The sequence below is a fragment of the Colius striatus genome, chromosome 2, assembly GCF_028858725.1.
Source record: "Colius striatus isolate bColStr4 chromosome 2, bColStr4.1.hap1, whole genome shotgun sequence".
NCBI classification, from domain to species: Eukaryota; Metazoa; Chordata; class Aves; order Coliiformes; family Coliidae; genus Colius; species Colius striatus.
In genome coordinates, this window is record NC_084760.1 from 69,351,661 (window position 1) to 69,372,560 (window position 20,900).

Sequence of the window (20,900 nt, forward strand, 5' to 3'; positions counted from 1 at the left end):
CATCAAGAAGAGTGTGGCCAGGAGGTCAAGGGAGGTTCTTCTCCCCCTCTACTCTGCCCTGATGAGGCCTCATCTGTAGTCCTGTGTCCAGTTCTGGGCTCCTCAGCTCAAGAGGGGCAGGGAAGTGCTGGAGAGAGTCCAGAACAGGGCCACCAAGGTGATCAGGGGACTGGAACATCCTTCATACAAGGAAAGGCTGTGGGAACTGGGGCTGTTTAGTCTGGAGAAGAGGAGACTGAGGGGTGATCTTATCAACATTTATAAATATCTAAAGAGTGGGTGTCAGGAGGTTGGGACATCCCTCTTTTCTATAGCAGATAGTAACAGGACAACGGGTAATGGGATGAAGCTGGAACACAAAAAGTTCCACTTAAATATAAGAAAAAACTATTTCACTGTGAGGATGACGGAGCCCTGGCACAGGCTGCCCAGAGGGGTTGTGGAGTCTCTTCAAGACCTGCCTGGACATGTTCCTATGTGACCTGATCTAGGTGAACCTGCTTCTGCAGGGTGGTTGGACTAGATGATCTCTAAAGTCCCTTCCAACCCCTACCATTCTATGATTCTATGATACGGACACACAAACAGTAGTGAAACCACTGCTTCAGTAAAGAAGCTTAATTAAATGTAACAGTGTAGTCTCTATTAGTCATCTACTATTATTTTATGATACATGCTCTGCTCACATAGATGCAAATCTTCTTCAGCTGAGATCAGATTGAATACAGGTGTATACAGCTACTCCACAAATAATTGCATTTAACACAAGTGAGCTGTATTTTACCCATGTCTTGCTGAGACCAGTCGCTAGGTTTCAGATCACGAAGCTCTGTTCGAGAACGATACCACTGAAATGCCGGTGGCAAAGGAACATCAGTGAACCTGTCAAACTTGGGAAGTGGGATCCATTCATCCTCAGCAAGTTCCGAAAGGCGAGGAAGAGTGTAAAATATTGTCTGCAGTGTAACATAGTGTTATTAGTAGACCACCAGTAAAGCAAGAAAAGCAGGTAACAAATTAATCTCTGATAATTTTATCATGTACGTCTTATCTAACATTCTATGATTTTAACACTTGTTTTTCTTGGTACTTGATGGAACTTAATAACATATCTCTCAACATTCATCCCCTAACATATAGTGCTATCCCAAACTTCCATAAATCTAGTCTCCTTTTCTCACTGATTATACTTTTTTTAAAGATCTGCACTGATTACTCTTCTGAAACTCTAGAATACCAAAGAATTAAGACCATCCTTCTCAGCACAAAGGTTTTATGAATAAGAGTTTTCAGATGTTCTTACTAACTTCTGGTAAACAACGTGGATTGATTTGATGTCAAAAGGAATATCGTCAAAAGCCTTAAAAACCTAGTAGTAAAATCCAACTCAGCACTACCAATAGAGATAACACCCCCACCCCCCCCCCTTCCCTCCCCAAGTCTCAGACTTGCCTCTAGACTGTAATCCTCAAGTGGATGAAATGTTGCAAAGAAGAAGTGGTCTTGGATTCGCTGCCAGTTCCTTCTAGCATTCCTACAATTGCAGAAAGAAATGTCAGATGCATAAAATGGCAACATACTGGATTTCTTTTTTCTAAATCATTGAATTGGAATAAGGCAACCTGATTGTATTTACTATATACCCTATGGGAAAGAAAATACTTTAACAATTAAGGACTTGTTTTAAAAAAACAAAGCAGCATCCAGGAAATAAGTTTTAGTTATGTTTTAAGAAAGGTCCATAATATATCTCAAAATTCTACTACTGAATGAAGCAAGTTTAGCAAGAAAGAGTATCAAGGCTTCCAAAGAAAACTGAATAACGGCCTAGGGTTCAGTGACAACTTTTAGCTGTCAAAAACAAACAAACAAAAAAAAAAGGAAAAGCAGCAGACTCCTGCCTCTGCCGCTTTTTTCTATCCCATGTCTTGATATCCCAATTTGGTTGATTTAACAGTGATACTGCTCAAAGAAATAGAATCATAGAATGGCAGGGTTGGAAGGGAACTTTAGAGATCATCTAGTCCAACCCCCCTGCAGAAGCAGGTTCACCTAGATCAGGTCACATAGGAACATGTCCAGGTGGGTCTTGAAGATATCCAAGGAAGGAGACTCCACAACCCCTCTGGGCAGCCTGTGCCAGGGCTCCCTCACCCTCACAGTGAAATAGTTTTTTCTTATGTTTAAGTGGAACTTTTTGTGTTCCAGCTTCATCCCAGTGTTCTCCCAAAAAACGTTCCAGCAGACTGTCAGCCAGTCACAAATTTATGTTGACTGACAACACTGCCAAACTCTGAAAAAAAATTAACTTCTATAAACAAAGTTAAAAATACTACAAACACACAGCAGGAAGTTTAACTGAATTGTTATGTTTCAAACTAGTAAGCAGAAAAGCGTTTCTGTAAAGGTCCAAAATTAATTCCCTATTCCTTCTTCACAGGAGTTTTTTCAAATATTAACAGTAAATCTATTTTGGATTTTTATATTTGAGGATACTGGTATTACAAAGTCTAAAAAAATCCACTGCTTCAAAATCCATCCGGTCAGAAAATTAAGCACTCCCAACTGTCATCTTCTACCCCACACCCCGAAACTATGAGGAGCACAAATGTGCCTCGAGTTTTATCCCTTGTGCTTTTACACTGTAACAGTACAGTTACCTTCCTTGCTGACAATTAGACTTCCGGGTTTTATTCTCTTCTTACATGAGTGTAAAAAATACATTCAACCCCACAGAAATTATCAAATGCTACTTCAGAAAACTACACTTGCTGCAAACGGCTCAGAAGAACAATGGTAAGCTGTTAAGTTAGAAGAATGCTACTAACCCTGTGCCATGCATGTTTTCCACTTGTTGAAGGCTAGATTCAATAACTGGTGTCAGAGCTTCAAATTCTTCCATGTGCAATATTCTGCACATACCCCAAATTTTTTTAAGGGCAACCAACGCATAAAGTCGAACGCTGAAGTTATGGTTGAAACACCACTGTAGAACAACTATGAGCGCTTTCTTCAATGCTGGCTTCTAAAAAAACCACAAACCCAAAGATAAAGAAATTTCTTTCATTTATATTAATTCTTACCATAGCGTTCAGAAGTAGAAGAGGGGCCCAAGAAACAGTGGCTTCCTCAAAGAGCAGCCTTTCAGAGAGCCCAAAGCTTTCACAGTACACGTGTGCAGGCTTCAGAACTCTTCCTTCTCACCGAGGCAGAGACCTACAGTCTCACTTGTGTTTTGAAAACATAATTTGCTTTAAAAAAATATTATTCTGTATACATGGAATTCTCTATTTTACTTCTGCTTTTCTAGAACTTAGAAAACTGATCTTGCAAATGTATGCAAACACTAAAAAAAGAACAGAAATGCCCAGATTGCTAGAAATGCAAAGCTGATGATCTACTGTTAACATCTGGCTGTATTTCATCCTCTATTTTAAAGTTCTATTAAAAAAAACAGAGAATTCCAAATAAAGAATTCTAAATGTAATATGCACTAGCTGTTGCCAAAGAACTCCATACTGAAGTGTTATTATTCTATACAAAGACTACCTTCTTCCAGGTTACCTTCTGGCCAGCTTCATGGAGATTAAAACAAAAGCAGCAAGAAAAACAAATCCAGGTGGATCCTCACGTTGAGTTAAAAATAGAGTTACTATTCCAGAAAACCTCACAGATAATCAGGTCCTATGTATCTGGAACATCTGCCATTTAGCTAATTTTCCTAAGTCAAATATATTACAGATGTGACTTGAAGAGTTTGTGTTTTCCCTATCAATGGTACCTTTGTAAGAAGTAGGCATTAAAAAGGTTTGGAAATTTAGACTGCAAAAACAGTTTTTATTTCAGAAATCCATATACAGTGCAACTGAATAAAGAGTAAGCAATTTTAATCAAACTTACCTTCTCTGAGGTATTTTGAAGAACAATGTCAAAGTGTGATAACACTGACAAAAATGTGCAGATACTTGTTTTAAGCTTTTCCTCATCCTAAAACAGGAGAGAATGTAGTAAGAAATATGCATACACAGAGTTTTATGTCCTGCAAGTTTTCACAGCATGTTCTGCAGATGCAATTTACACTTAATAGTGATTTTTTTTTTCCTGTGGAACCACAGTTCTAATACACAAAGTTCATATTATTAAGATTTCATTTTTACTAACACATCAAATGGAATGATACCGTAGTGTAAATAAGCTAAAATTCAATCCAAATTCACTGTAACTTCCCTGCCCCCCCCAGACTGAACCCTAAATTAAATTAAAAAAAGAAACATTGAGGGTTCTTTTCAGTGCTTGAAATTTTCCACACAATCACAAACATGCGTATCTGACACAGAACACATGGCCCAACATCACCCTCACTCACAATCTGCACTGGAAGAAAGGAGTTTCCACACTTTTATTTCGCTTGTTTTTTTTTTTTAATTCATCTGTTTACAGATAGAGATCCAAGTCATCCATTTTGCTGCAGCATTGCACTGGATGCTCAGCTTCAGCTTATTTTTCAATATGATCCTGAAAATACTTTTCAGAGGCACTCTTTTCCAGGATAGTCTCTGAAAATACAATCTCTATTCCTTTTTCGTAAATCTATATGTTTTCTGTGTGCTTTGTTTGGATGGGCCCACTGTGATTTAGTACATTTGTTGTCAGCATGAAATCACTTTGATTTCACAGATTACAATCTACTAAAATGGTATCAATTCCTGAGCTCTTGCAAGGGACTCTGATGTAGGAAAACATTATATCCCTTACAATACTTTTCATCAGTTCAGAGAAGCGTGACAAGGCATCTTTATGCCTAGTATATATTGTAAAAGTGAATTTTGTCCTCTGTACAGAAAAAAAGCCCAACCAATCAAAAAAAGAAAACAACCCAAACCCATAGCATGCATCACTACCAAGCAAAATTTTTTTCAGAGCAGTCTTAAAACCTACCAGGTTTGGGGCAAAAAAAAGTACACACATAGTTTTCCAGCTTCTTAATTCTACTGTCTATTTCTTTAAAAAAACTACAGTAGCTACTAGGCTATTTAATAAATGTAGGTGTCATCTTGGTTTAACTACTATGAGTGGTGAGCTTCAGCAGAGGCACCACTGTAAGTAACTTCTTCCTATACACTGGAGGAGATCCAAATACATACATTTTCTACTCAGCGCAATGTATTGCTAACAAATTGAAGGACATCAAAACAGACTTCTACCAGTCAAATCTTTTGACTTAAAGAAGAATCCAAGACACAAAACCAAAAAGCTAATAAGGCAGTTCTCCTCAGTCAACCATTCCACAACTTTCGGATATTGTAATTCAAAACCTGTCTCCAGTTTTGGGATCACATTACAGAGCTCCATGAGAGAAGTCCATATTAAAATCTGCAAACTGAATGTGTGTCATGCAAGTCACATTCTCACTAACTAGATGCTGAAGACAAAAACTGGGTGTGGAAATCACAGCTGACCTTCTGGTACCTTCCCAAACTCAGAATCTAAGGCATCCCACATGTTCCTGGTGATGGCCCTTTTATCAGCAACTGCAAAGCATACTGTGACTCTCTCCTGACAGCTCTACTTTGCCCCAAGTAATATATTATTAGAGTAAATATCTCAACTGGAGGAATTCCCATGTCTTCAGTGGAATTCTATGTCACAAACTTCTCACGGTCTCAAGACTATAGTTCAGACTCACTTCCATGCTAATTTGATCTGATCAACCATCAGAATACACCAAAATACAGAAAATAAGGTACAGGAAGAGAAACTGGACCCTCTTTGTTCAAATTACTCTTCACATGAATGCCCAAGTTCTTACTTACATAGGAAAAGCAATCCCAGAATTTATTAAGGAATTGGGGATATTTGTGTAGACTCAATATAACAATCCATTCTATGCAGTACTTCACAGATGCCTGATTGTTACCAAATCCAGCCTGAAAAACTCTGTCAAGAGTTCCACACAGAAAATTCTGAGAAAACAAAGTCAGATAATAATATATTGTTAAGAGTTATTTCCAGGAGGTTAAAAAAACCCAAAAAACAGTAAAGAACATTCTCAATTTCATTGTATTAGAAATATCTTAAATTCTTGCATTGTTTTTTTGGACCATCTAACTTCTTTCCTATACTTTTAACATACTTTATTATGAAGAACAACTAGAGAAAACTAAAATTTCTCAATTTTCTGACTGTTCATAAAATAGCACCATTTTTACTAAATTAAAAGCTTTAAAACTCTGTACTGATTTAGCTAGCTTTAGCAAGAACAATCTAGTTTCCTACAGTCCATAGATCCAAGAACAAGTTTCCAATGACACCTAACAACGCATCATAGATCCATTACTTCAGACTGAAAGATTGAAACTACATAAGACTTCTACGCCAGCGACAGAGATTACACACCTTTATACCTCACTGTAATTTCACAAATGCAGTTTGCATGACAACAACATAGTCTTGAAAGTAGATATCTGTTTAAGAATTCAGAGCAAGGAGGAATACCTGGTCAAGCTTCGGAAGAAGTACTAAGAGTGTCTGCCATACTCGGTTTTTAATTCTGTGCTGTAAAGAGTTTGCATAATAGCGTGTTCTAGATCTGGAAACCAGTTCATCCTAAAAGCAAATTAAAATGCTTATTACTTTATTCTTTCTTTATGGGAAGGCAGTATCTACTACACAGCCGGTATCAGCATTAAATATAAAGTTAGGAAAGATACTTTAACTTAATTTATTTAGAATTAGATTTTGAAGCTTGTCCATGAGAAGTTCAGAAAATTGGGAAAACATACAATTCCACTTAGTATTTTTACTTCAGAGCACAAAAAATTATTTGCTATTCTTCAACTAACAGAAAGTTAAGACTCTTCAGCATCTGCTGTATATGAAGGATTAAAATAGTACTACATTAAACGGAGCATGAAGACTCAAGCTGTCATTTAGTTATGTAAGAACTAAAGATCCAAAGAGATTGGTATATAAACCAAAACATTTCTGCTTTAAAGTCTACATTTTAGAAAAATAGTTTAGTCATACTGTCAATTAGATCAGCTTCTAACTACAGTTTTAGCTTTGAAACAGAAATCGACCTTTTGCAATGAGATTTTTTACATTAGGGAAAACTGATGAGATAAATGGAGCTTTAAAAGGTCTGAAACTCATGTTCTTCTACAGCTTAGATTCTTTACCTACATAGTCTGGTTTGGCCTTCAAAACAGATTCCATGCAAAATTATTTCCTTAACTTTTTAAAAAGAAAAACACTTGGTGGTCCAAGCCCTATATTACTATTAAACACAATCACTTTATGTGTTTAAGAGTCACATTTAAGCAAGTATAGAAATTATTTTTAAAGCTCTTTTTTCCCGCCCTTGGGATCCATCTTACAACACAAATATTATCCATTTTCCCCCAGTAGTTAATTGACAGGAATGAAGGACCACCTACTGCTTGTTCTTCCAACAAAAGCAGAATTCTGAAGTACCAGAATGCATGAGTTATGTTCTAATAGCTGCAGTAATCACTGACTTTACCCTACTGCCAGTGCATAAGCAGCTACGACGTAAACAAAAATCAGATTTAACCCTCTCCATTAATTCTACTTATAAAGGTCTTTTAAGGAGACAAGTAGACTGCAATTGTTGAACTAAAATGCAGCCTCCTAAAGGGAGATTCACTACGGAACAATGGTTAGAATTTGGATAGTGTTCTATGAAGTCGGAAAAACCACTAAGAACAGAGAAATAAACCTGAAAGATGATGCCAACTATTTTGGTTTGGCTCATTTCTGTCTCATAACAAAAAAAAGAAGTGCATTACTGGGCAAATCTAGACAAGCTATACAAACAACTATAATTAACATCCCATCAACTGTAAATACTTTGCATTTTAGTAACCATATTGACACTACATTTATATACCAAGAGAACTGAACTTTACTTTATCAAGTAGTTTGATGAAAATGTCTTCCATAAATGTCCTATGCAATATATTTGATCCATCCAACAAACACAGGAATTTAATAGCACAAACCCGAACGTAGTGGTCATCTCGGTTTCTACTGTAAAATATCGATTGAAAAGAAATTAGAATCTACTTGTTCAGATATAAAAATAATTCCTAAATTATAAAAAAGCACCTAGCATCTTTAACATGCAGCCATCAAGTTGTCTGTAGTGAGACAATATGCAAACACACAGAGCCAGAATTGTGAAGTCTGTTCATCATTGCTCATGAAGAAAAACAGTGAGTGCCAGATAAACTGATGTTGCTTCTAGGCAAGTCTTTAATGGCATCTGAGTGCTTAAAATAACTTCTACACAAAGAGCTGTATCATAAAATGTTTTCAAAGTTCTTTGCTTGTAAACTGTAATCTTAAAACAACTAATTTACGCTTACAGTTTTGGTCAAATATTCTAGTCCAAAACAACACTTGATTCCTATTAGGTACTTGGGGACATCTAGAATAATTAATGTCAAGAGCAGAATTAATGACATTATAGGTAAGAAAGCATCACACAGCTGCAGACTGTCACATCCAGGTATTTGAAAAACCAGAAGTTCTTGGAAGAAAACACAGCAGTAGTGAACTTTGGCAGCAGATTTTTTTTAAAGTTCAAGTTTAGTCAACTATTAACACTTCTAACTATTAACATTTTATATTTCAATTATGAATATAATGTGATGTATATCCCTTTTACCAGTATTTCAAAAGATTATGAATATACTCCTTATAGGTCTTCTCTAACTTGAGAAATTCTATTATAAGAATCTGATTTCAAAACCAACTTTTTTCCTGTTATAGCATCAATCACAATGGAGACATATTCACATCAAGTATTATAAGGTGCACATTCAAAATCATTACCTTTCTGTAACAACATTTGCTGCACATTTTTCTCCAAGATTTTCTACGAAGGCATGCACATCCTGAGTAAGTCTTCACATATGAAAGAAGATAAAGCAACAAAATTAGCAGAACGGTATATAAAAACCTGTTTTCAATAGTTATCTCAAAGTTTAAAAGCAAACAAAGCACACAAAATTGTAACAAATATAACCACAAAGGCTTTCTTTATACCTTTGATCCCTCCTAAATACAGTTCCAAAGACACAAGCCTCAGTGATAAGTTCCCAGTAATTTCCAGCATTTAAGAAAGCATTTGCCAAGGCACTTCTCTCATCGACAGCGGGAAATATCCAAGATCGACAACAATGACTAAGGACTACATTGAAGACTCCAGTCTTTGTAGTGGACATATCTATAAGCTTGAAAATTATCTGAAAAGAAGCAGAAATGAAAGATTCTAAATCTAATTTTCAGAAGTACTGGATTTATCAGACTAATAGTGTAGCGATACCTGTTTTAGCAGGTCTGACCATCTTTTGCAATCCTATCTTTGCCCAGGTTAATGCTGTCTTCAATCTATCTACAATTCTCAGTACACACTTATGTTAATAAAAGATAGAACTGAACTTTGCTTAAAACACATCAGATGCTTTACACAAATCTCCTGATAATCTGAACAAATGAACTTGGGCTTACTTCATGAATACACACCTGGTGTTTTAAATCAATCCATACCAATTCAGAAAAAGAAAATAAACTGAATAAAATCTCTTCCATAGGTAGCCATATCACTAATTCTCTTCTTTATTGAGGATTACAATAATGTTGAGGCAAAATGTCTTTGTATCATTAACTTTTTGGGGTTTTTTTAGGGTATATTTAAGATACATGAAACTAGAACTTCTCCAAAAAGAAGAAAAAACAGCCCCAAATTTTGTCTTTCCTACTCCCTTCATTAGGCTAAGAGCAAGAGTAAACTTCAGCTACAAAGTAAATTTTTTACAAGAAGTTGCAAGCATTTGGGAGAGGACAAGGGGTTTCAGAATGAACATGTGGGTTTTTAGAAAACATCAGTTACAGTTGTCCATGAGAATGGCTTTCCAGAAGATGTGATAGCTCCTACACAACAAAGTTTCTTCTCTTCCATGCTCCAAAATGATAGTTTTGATATTGTGATAATTTTTTGGCAGTAATTCCACTTAAATACACAAAGTTGTTCCGAACTGCTACGGATTAAAGCACCAAGAAGGTCATGAAGAGCTTAAAATGAAATACTGGGATGCACTCTGAAGAAACGCTTTCCAAGGAAAAACGAAATCCTATGCTAGAAACATTTTGTCTTTTTACAAAGAACTCAAACTTTTCTTTTAATGCAAAGACAGGCACTGTAACTTTCCCAATAATTCCAATATTCGACTGTCTTGTTTTACCTGTAGGGAAGTAACATGACATTTACTAAGCATTTCTCAATGCTAGAATGTTTTCCAATTAAGTCCAGCACATACAGAGGAAATTTAAGTTCCTGCCCAACTAATATCTGAATAAGGAATGACAAGGGAAAAGTGCAGCAGAAAAAATGAAGCCTAAGAACACAGTGCTCTAGGCATTTCTGCAGGAGCTCTTGTGGATTTTACCATAGCAATATTCTTTTTTTGGTTCAAATATCCCTTTGTTCCATCCCTTCCAACTATTATTAAAAAGATAGAGTGCACTGTGGTAGACAAAATTAAATCATGCTTCTGTAATAAATCAGCATCAAGCAGTTCCACCATTTCTTCTCTATAGCTAAAACTATATATCCATTGCACGAGGGGTCAATGGCAACAGACTGCCAAGGAGTGGGATAAGAATACACAGAAGTAGGCACTTGCTTGGGGACTTTATCTTCATTTTCTTATGAAGGGGCAGAAGGTGGCTCGACCAGATGCCCTTTGTTGAGTGTAAGACACCTTCATTAGCTCCTTGATGCCTGCTGTCATGGTATGTCCCACTGCAGACAATGGGATAGCTGTCACACAGACTCAAGATTGTCCACGTTGGCAAAACACACCTTACATAGTGCTTCAAATACTAATGCTGAAGTTAGGACAGTAATTCTAAAAATTTAAACAAATCTTAACATAGAAAAAAAATTAAAAACTGCAGCTCATCAATTACTAGAACACTGAGCACACAATTATCCCTTACAGTTATTCATTAAAACATTAACTGCTTCTTAGAACTGAAGAGATATTTTACCGTCCTTGCACACTATGAAGATTGCAAACTCCAAGTGTTATCTACTGTTTGAAATAGAGTAACATTCATTTGAAGCAAGTTTTTAATAAGAACAAAAGAGAAAATAAATGAGGCTATATCTTAAGATGCTTAAGGTTAATATGGAGCTATCACAGCAATGTTCAGTAGCTACAAAGCGACAATCTTTTCTATATTTAAATAAGAAACATTTTGGCATTTCTGAGATGAAAATAAAGCTCAGACATTTGCTATTATTTACAGTTATCAATGTGATACCAGGATAAAGCTACTTATAGTGCCTTCAAAGCACAACTGCAGCCACTCCAGGTACAATTTCTGTGCTGAGTACAAAGCAACACATGAGACAGTATGTCCTAAGCACACTTATATACTGGTAACTAATATATCATATATTCCTGCTCTGGTTCTGCACAAACATTTAATTTATGGTCTGAGAGGGGAAAAAGCAAAAAAAAAAAAAAAAAAATCCAAGAAAAATTATTTAGAAAAGAAATAGTGAACAAGTTTCCAGTGTATAAAGCCAAGATGAACCAACATCCCAGTACCAAATACAGCTTTAGTGACTTAAAGTGAACAAACATATGCAAGAACTTGATGACACATGCAAGAACTTTCGGAGTACAGGAAACTTACATCTTAACCAAAAAAAAGTATGTTTTTTTTTTTTTCCTCAATTACAGAGGCAGTGCTATCATGCAGTAATACAATGAACTCTAAAGTTGATTCACCTTTAAGGTGACTCTTTTTTTTTTAAACTTGAACCCTCAGAGAAAAAAAACCCAACTTTAAAGAAGCAGTTAAAGTTGGCTTATTCAATGGCATCTAATGAAAAAGTCTTGAATAGTCCTAACTTTTCATTTAACAATGTATTTTCAGAATGACTAAACTACTAAAAAAAAGCATCATTTTCCCACAATTTTAATAGTTGGTGGCAGTTTACATGGTAAATCCTGAAGAGAATTTTCAAGAGGAAGTGGATAATGTAAAAATTTAATACAAAAACAACTCCCATTTTGTTGAATGTAGAAGATACTAAACAGTCAATGAAATAGTACTTTCCATTTTCCATTTAACAAAAACAATGTATTTATTTATCCTTAATCTAATTCTCATATCTTTTGTCTTACCACTGAAACTACTACCTTTTTGGAAATTAAAAAATTCACAATAGCTGAAGGGAAAATAAACAGTAAAATACATTTTAGATCCAGATAACATTTACATTCTGTTCCCAAAAAAGAATGCTTAAGACTGACCTCTTTTATTTTGGTATACGCTTGACCCTTTGCACTTGCAGCAACAGCTAGAACCTCAGTATCAAAGATGAACTGAACAAAAGCTTTTAGATTGGACCAAAATATTAGCTGTGTGTTGCTCAAAGAAGATACAATTTTCCAAGATAAATCAAATGCTTCTATGCAGAGGGACTCCGATGTGTCCAGAAGCTGCAAATACAGAGAAGAACAAAGTGTTACATTTGAAAAAAAAAAACCCTGCCCACAGAAATATTAGTATCATGCAGCTTTATGTTTCACCTTGGGAACAAGGACTTTCATGCAGTCGAACACTGGTAAAACTTGGTCTGAAGGAAGAATAGCTAGGGCTTCTAATGCAGACTGAAGAATTTTCCTTGACTTTTCAGCTGTAGATAATGACATTTCTGAAGTCTCTTCATATTCTTGAGCCGGTATTGGAAAGGAATTCAAAATGAAACGAAGGCAAATCCACTGGTCATGAACATAGCGTGCAACAATTTTTCCCCAACCTTGAGACGTTGTTTCTTCGCATAAGCTGTAAGACAAATATTATTCTTAAATACATCTTGTATTAATTTATCTTGCACATTTCTATTCCACTAGGAACAATTGAACTGTACAGAGTCACTACACCTCATCAAGGTGCTAAAATTTACACAGATTCATGGTGACACTGGACAAGTTCATGGAAGACAAATCCACAATCACTTCCAGGCTCAGGAAGTCTCACTAGTCAAACACCTGGGACAGTATTCTGTGGAAACATCACTATACATTGGCCATCCTTTTTTGTTACCCAAGCATTTGGGTTTTGGCCACCAGGCTTGCTCTTGGCTTCCCTTCCCCAACAGTAAGCAATTTCCACTTAAACTCACTTGCACACGTACTATGGCTCTGTCCACTGTAATATATATTTTTAAGTTGGCATCATGGTACTCAGTGTTCAAAGCTAGCTCTGGCTTAATAGCACTACAGAAATGAGCAAAACAATCTTTGGTCTGATCAATTATAGCTGTTCTGATGTTCTAAAACCTCAATGTTAAGACAAAATAGAAAAAAAAAGTAGTTTGTGTGTAGAATTTTTCATCTTTATCTCGGCAAAAAGCTATCAAAGAGAAGAAAAAAACAGAATGTTAATCACCACACTAAGTAACCTTACTCTGTAACTTCTAAAGCTGTAGCACAGACGTACCTACTTTTTTCTTCAATGTATGATGGCTTCTTTAATACTTCATTGAACTGAGAAAAGGAAATGAATCTCTTCAGAGCATCCATAGAAGGCAGAGATCCAAGGCACGCTTCAGGTTTCTGATCCATTGTCTCACAAACTGCTCTAAGTGAAGCCATGCTAGCTACTTTTTTGATTTGTTCTTTAAGCTTCAGCTCCTAATTAAAAACAAATCATAGATGAACAAACATGCACTGATTTCTTCTGATACAAACAATCCATTGATACTTTTGATAATTCTCCTATTTGTATCACCTCAGATATTTTAAGGTAGCAACTTTGCATTCTTCTTCCTTATTTTCTTACCCTAAGCCTAACACAGCTTTGCTTGACTGGGTCACAGCAATCAGTCACAAGTTATGAGTACTGAAAAAAGTATAAGTCTCACAAATGAGTCACTTATTCATTTAAGTGCAGTCACCTAGCTCTACTATGATGGAACATTTCTATCTTGCCAGAAAGCAGTTTACATATATTGCTGGGTAATGGAAAAAACATGAAGGTCTATATAGTCAGAAATCCAATGCAGCAGGACAGATGAAATTAGGAACACTACATGCTAACCACTCCAAGAGGCTAAAACAAAAGGTCACAACACCTACTATGATTATTATATGTGATAATGTAGCGGCTTTGCCTGAGCCAGGTTTTGGTAGAAAAGATTTTCCTCATCTGAAATGAGCTTTTTTTTTTTTCTTCTTCTTAAACTGGAGATGTCCAGGATATGCAACTGAGGAAATCATCATGACAATATAATTCTACTGAATCCAAAGTAAGTTGGTAGGGACGCTCAGTGAACACTAAGTTTGGACCAGAAAATGCTTACTCTGAAACTACTGGAATAAGTTTCATTCACATAACCAAAGGAAGAAAAGAAAATAAAAATCTTGCTCTTTGTTTCCTTAGAAATATAAGTCTAATAAGTCAAATATTTCAAATCTTTTAAGGTGTTATTAACTGTTCTTGATCAATAACTCAACCCAGAAAGTACTAAAGACCATAGCGCCCAACAAATCTTAATTTAAATCTTCTCCTTTTTTCAAGGTTATTAACGTTTCTTCATCTTTTGAAAGATCTTTATGAAAACATATCTATTTCACATCTACTGGCCTAAGACATAGAACTACATGACAATAAACATAAAAGCCAAAGCAATGCTGGGTTCTGGAATTTTTTTTCTCTGTATAATTCAGTTTGGAAATTCAAGAGATTGTTAATACTAAATGCATTTAACAATAACTTCCTCAGTAAGACTGGTTCATATTTGAGGAAAATCTTTTGAGTATACAATGTCCGTTATGACAACTGAAGTCTTCCTTTAGCTAAAAAAATGTAATATAAGAAAACAAAAGTACTAAAAATCTTAGCTACAGATATTTATACATTAACGTTGCATTGCCAAGACGCATGATCGGAATACGGTTGTAAACAATGTCAAGTTACCTCTTCACAACTTCTGTCCTGAAGATTACGAATAGATGCATTTGTCAGGGACAAAATGAAATTCTTGATAGATGCTACTTTCTTCCAGCTGACTTGCAAGCATAAATTCACTATCTCTGGAATTAAAGCTAAGTATAGATCACAACGATCCAAATCGTCAATCTAAAAATGAGGAAACAAAGGTAAACTGAAGCATTAAGAGAAGGAAACATGAAAAGAAAGAAAATTAGTAAACAGTGATAGCAGAAGGAAAACAACAGCAGTCACTGCAGTTGAACAACCTTTAATTTTGGGTTTGTTTGTTTGAGGTTTAAGGTTTTTTTAAAAAACATTTTCATCTTACAGGTTCTTTCAGTTTTAGGGCTCTGAAGTATGTCCTAGAAGAGACAGTGTGAAAACCTGAAGGAAATCTCCCCTTCTTCTAATTGGTAAGTTTACTTAACTTCCCTTACCGAGCTAAAAGCAATGCCATATAAAAACACCTGAGCTAGCCCGAGTATCAGAAGTGGTGTTCAAAGCCAACTCACTCAGTAATCAGCACTGCACTCTTGTATGTACACAACAGCAAGCCTTGCACTTCTTCACCAGGTAAGTTTTATCTCATGGCTTTATCTTCTGTATTATACAGAGGAAGAGGAAACTAAAAAGCTGTATTTGCAACTTTTATTCACATACCTTAAAACCACCCCATGCACTCAAGGAACCAGAGAAGAATTAACATTATAGTTTTGAGAGAAAATACTCCTTTGAATTTCCACCGACTTTCAAATGCCATTCTCTTGATTCAACTCTAACTTTTGCTTTGACACGAGATCATTTTTCGCATCAATCTTCCACCACACTCACATTTTGGAGACTGTCCACTCTCAAATTTATTTTCTTCCTTTGCATCACAAGACTGGCTGGCTAGATGAGGGGAGAGCAGCGGATGTCATCTGCCTTGACTTCAGCAAAGCTTTTGACACTGTCTCCCATAACATCCTCATCAGAAAGTTCAGGCTTGGATGAGTGGACAGTGAGGTGGATCCAAGTGTGGCTTGGATGAGTGGACAGTGAGGTGGATTGAGAGCTGGCTGAATGACAGAGCCCAGAGGCTGGTGATAAATGGCACAGAATCGAGTTGGAGGCCTGTGGCCAGTGGAGTTCTGGGGCCAGTCTCGTTCAGTACCTCCATCAATGACCTGAAGGGATGGCATGTACCATCAGCAAGTTAGCTGATGACACCAAACTGGGAGGACTGGCTGATTCCCCAGAAGGCTGTGCTGCCATTCAGCGGGATCTCGAACAGCTTGAGAATTGGGCAGAGAGGAACCTCATGAGGTTCAACAAGGACAAGTGCAGAGTCCTGCACCTGGGAAGGAACAACCCCACACACCAGTACAGGCTGGGGATTGACCTGCTGGAGAGCAGCTCTGCAGAGAGAGACCTGGGAGTCCTCATTGATAATAAACTAACCATGAGCCAGCAAAGTGCCCTCATGGCCAAGAAGGCCAATGGCATCCTGGGATACATCAAGAAGAGTGTGGCCAGCAGGTCGAGGGAGGTTCTATTCCCCCTCTACTCTGCCCTGGTGAGGTCTCATCTGGAGTCCTGTGTCCAGTTCTGGGCTCCCCAGCTCAACAGGGACAGAGAACTTCTGGACAGAGTCCAGAACAGGGACACTGAGATGATCAGGGCACTGGAGCATCTTCATTATGGAACTGGGGCTGTTTAGTCTAGAGAAGAGGAGTCTGAGGGGGGATCTCATTAATATTTGCAAATATCTAAAGGGTGGGTGTCAGGAAGTCGGGACACCTCTTTTTTCTATAGTAGCTAGCAACAGGACAAGGGGTAATGGGATGAAGCTGGAACACAAAAAGTTCCATTTAAACATAAGAAAAAACTACTTTACTATGAGGGTGACAGAGCAGTAGAACAGGCTGCCCAGGGAGGGTGTGGAGTCTCCTTCCTTGGAGGTCTTCAAGACCTGCCTGGACACGTTCCTGTGTATGACCTGATCTAGGTGAACCTGCTTCTGCAGGGGAGTTGGACTAGATGATCTCTAAAGGTCCCTTCCAACCCCTACCATTCTATGATTCTATGATTTCCCCTTCAGTTTTTACTTTTCATACTGTTTCTGAGAAAGTGCCCCAGAGCCCCATACTCCTCTCCAAGTTTCCATGCTTGCAGAAACATATGCTTTCCTTTCCCTTCCAACTCAGACTTTTTTCGCTTTCCCAAACATAAAAAAGCAAATTTGACTTCTGCTCAGTATAATTTCTTCACACTCATCCATTTAAGTTTCTCCATAAAGCCTAAATCAGTTTTCTTTTCTAGATCCACTGTTCATTAAACAGTTTTCAAAATGCCACTTTTTTGTCCATCTTATTGTCCCTTCCTTTTCAATTTCTCTGGTCTTCTCTCTTCATCTCAATAGTCTATCCAAATACAGTCTCCTAAATTAATCTTTAAATTTATGTCTTCTCTTAATACCTCTATTTTGGTTTTCTGCCTTTTTACAATACAAAATTAGAAGTGACACAAGTAAAGGTCACAACTGAACAAACTGAGGAATTTACAGCTCTGCATCTTCTCTTATTCCTTATCCCTCCCCTGGAATTCTTAATCATTTTGTACCTCGCTTTGAACATTACTACTTTCCATTTCATAAAGCTTTCAAGGTTTGACCATTAGCCTCCTTTTAAACTTCCAACAGTTCCTCTTTTTCAATTGTTTTCTTCCAGCCATTCTCTTCATCATCAGCACTACATTCCAAAACGTCTGTAGATTGTAGATGTTTTGCTTTACATGTCTTTTTATTTACATGACTTGAAAGCTCTTTAGAGAGTGAATCACAATATTCCACTCTCTCTAAAAAGCACTGTAGTTTTGATATATTCAACAGTCTTTTTTCAAAGAAGACAAATTCCTCTTCCATCAAGTCATTTTGCTAAAAGAACTCGTAGAGGTTTCTTTGGGGGTATAAACTTAAACACTGGCCACAGCAACAAGCAAACAGTGGGAGATAGTCAATAAAGAAGATAACCAGGCTGAGTACTAGAGGTCTCGAAACTCTAAACCTGCTATGTCCACAACTGTACTAGTACATACTACACAGTATATGACACTCCTCAAATCAAAAGAAGTTGTACAATAAGCAATCAGAAGAAACACGTAATATGGGCTACAGACACTAAACATTTGTCAAGACACCTTTTTTTCCCCTATATTCTTACTCTTCTCATTCAAAAAAAGTTCACAGAAGTGTTTCTATGCAAATTGACTTCCCAGGTGTTCAAAGACTTGATATGAAAAGTAGCCACATTGGTAATCAAATTAACAAGCAAAACCACACCAAAGTATGTTTCACAATAATTACTTACAGTGCTTAACTCATTTGCAGTAAGCCGTCGGAGAACAAATTCAAGAATACTCTCTACAGGTGTCATGAGAGATTTCCAGACAAAAAACAATACCTCATCTGCTTGAAGAGAAAAAAACCCCCATATTAACATATAGAAATAAAATTTCATTAAGACACTTCTTACATAATGCAGATTTAATTAAGTTAGAGTCAAAGTTATAAAATAGCAAGTATTCAAATACCTAAGAATACCTTAAAACACCTCTATACTCTTTAGCAGTGTAAGCCATAGGGCTGAAAGAATCAAATCAGATGTCATTCTTTCCTGAGATTTATCAAGTACTAGTGAATCAAAAACCCCAGAAGACTAAAGTATAATTTTCCAACTTCAAACGCACACATTTTTCCTATTTCCAACCCTCAGCACAAACAGCTTACTAATGAAGTTACTCTTCAATAGAGGATAAAAGTTTCCATATCCAGCAATTATAAGTATGTGAGAAAAATGAAGTTACCCATTTCTAATATCTACAGAAGTGAAAACCATTTTTCTGGTAGGTTTGGGGTTTTTTTCTGTTTAGAAATAAATGAGCTTTGGGCATGAGTAATCTCACAAGATTTCAGTCAAGTAGCTTCCTGGCTTAACATTGTAAACAAAAATGCAAGGTTATAACACAAAATGCATTAGTTTCTGTTACAAAACCCTAGGCAACAAAGTATATCACATGTGCATAGCATTTCATAAACATAAATGGAGGCAGGTCACTGTGGTAAAACATATTTAACCACAAAGAATTCAGTCTGTGCTTCAAGGGTAAGGGTTAGCTGAAAGACAAAGAAATAATGTATCAATACGACAAAGGAATTAAAAACTCTGCAAGACCATCTTGTTTAAGTATTTAGGAGAGTTACTCAGTGGTTTTCATCTGCTGTTTTGTTTGGGGTTTTGTTTTGGTTTTTTTGTTTTTTTTTTTTTTTTTAAGGAGTAGACCCCAATTTACACTTCATGTAGCAAAAATCAGTATGAAGTAGAAGACCTTCAAAAGGTGGATTAAAAAGGGATATATTTCCAGACCTTTAATATCCTCTATTAAATGGCTCACTGGACTGCACTTCTAAAGTTTAACATGTAATTAAACATTTTGTTCTAAACATCGGATTATTACTACATTTCATCCTAAGTCTTAAATTACTAAAATATCCTCTGAAATTAAAATTAATAAATTCTTCAGACAAACACATAGGACATAAAATCCAATTCACTATCAGTGGCTCCATAACATTATTAAAAAATAAGTATGAAAAACTTACTGTTTAAAACTGTGAAGTTTAATAACAGCACTAACAAGACCTGCAGAAAATGCTACTGATTTCAGCATGCATTTCAGACATGTCTATCCCCATTACTCCTAAATAAATACTTCCCAATTGTTATTATTTTTTGTTTACAAGCTTAAATTCCTTCTCTCCCCTCCCATTTTATCATTTGATAGACATCAATTTACATCTCCTGTTTAATTAACACAAAATCAAAGCTTTTGTATTTTACAACACTACTCTTCCCACCTCTCAACACAGTCAAATTCCCAGCTGCAGAAACAAGTTTTATTGCTTGCTTCTCCTGTGCACAAGGAAGCACAAAAACATCATAGGAAATCAGAAAAGTATTTCTTGTTTGACTTAACACAAAAAGACATAATATTAGAAGTCCGATTCTGAAAGCCTCTTGAAAGACTCTACTGACAATGAGCTGTGCTGGAGTACCTGTGAGAGTGTTCTACAGGACACTGTGATGCACAGCCTTGCCATGCCTCAACAGCTCTGTTAGCAGAACTTCAAGTGTTAAGTTGGGTATTAAAATTCTCAAGCATCTACGTTAGAGTTAAATACTTGATACTAAAAACTTCATAAGCACTAGCATGTGTTTTGGAGGCTATGCTCCAAGTTTGCTCTAGCTTCATGCTGTGGATTGAACACACACTGGCGGCTAGGGGACAGTTTAGTTTCACCTGAAGGAAACTATTCCATCAGTCAGTGATCACCCTACAATATGAACATTAACAATCTGTATAATTAGTGCTCAGTATTTCAGTCAAACAGAGAAAATTCAAGAGGAGGATTTTTAAAAAACTAATTTAAGCATTTACTTCAGGACCACACTTGGCTAGATACATGAAACCTGGATGCAGAACCTGAATTTTTTTGTTGTTGTTTTTTCATTTAAGAGCCCAGATCTGTGGCACATGCTCCAAAACTAATCTTGTATTTCATGTTCTAAAAATACTACAAAAAAAAACCCCAAAAATCCTCAAATCTCTGTATCATCTGTAGAAGCAGAAACCAAATGTCAATATCCATCATGTTCCAGTTCAGCATTCTAATTCATGAAAATAATGCAAATTTTCTCTTGCTCTCAGGGGAAAAGGGAAGGAGAATGGAAAAGAGAAGAAATCTATTCTGGTTACAAACTGACTAAGTTCTAATCAAAGTAGTAAGGACTCCACAGCTTTTGCCTACAAGTTCAAATGCTCAG

General features: G+C 36.4%; 1 protein-coding gene across 3 annotated transcripts in view; it reads right to left on the bottom strand.

The window, feature by feature from the left end:
- The window catches only part of TARBP1 (TAR (HIV-1) RNA binding protein 1), a 38,918-nt gene that overhangs the window by 4,324 nt on the left and 13,694 nt on the right, over positions 1-20,900 (bottom strand). For all 3 annotated transcript variants that reach the window (XM_061991006.1, XM_061991005.1, XM_061991003.1), the window contains exons 13-26: positions 18,387-18,484; positions 15,025-15,186; positions 13,546-13,739; positions 12,633-12,888; positions 12,354-12,542; positions 9,070-9,269; positions 8,857-8,928; positions 7,929-8,049; positions 6,496-6,606; positions 5,814-5,963; positions 3,901-3,987; positions 2,829-3,025; positions 1,453-1,534; positions 785-956 (exon numbers count right to left, since the gene is read on the bottom strand). In XM_061991006.1, the coding sequence (XP_061846990.1) occupies positions 785-956; positions 1,453-1,534; positions 2,829-3,025; positions 3,901-3,987; positions 5,814-5,963; positions 6,496-6,606; positions 7,929-8,049; positions 8,857-8,928; positions 9,070-9,269; positions 12,354-12,542; positions 12,633-12,888; positions 13,546-13,739; positions 15,025-15,186; positions 18,387-18,484 (2,091 nt within the window). The remainder of the gene's footprint in view (positions 1-784; positions 957-1,452; positions 1,535-2,828; positions 3,026-3,900; positions 3,988-5,813; positions 5,964-6,495; positions 6,607-7,928; positions 8,050-8,856; positions 8,929-9,069; positions 9,270-12,353; positions 12,543-12,632; positions 12,889-13,545; positions 13,740-15,024; positions 15,187-18,386; positions 18,485-20,900) is intronic.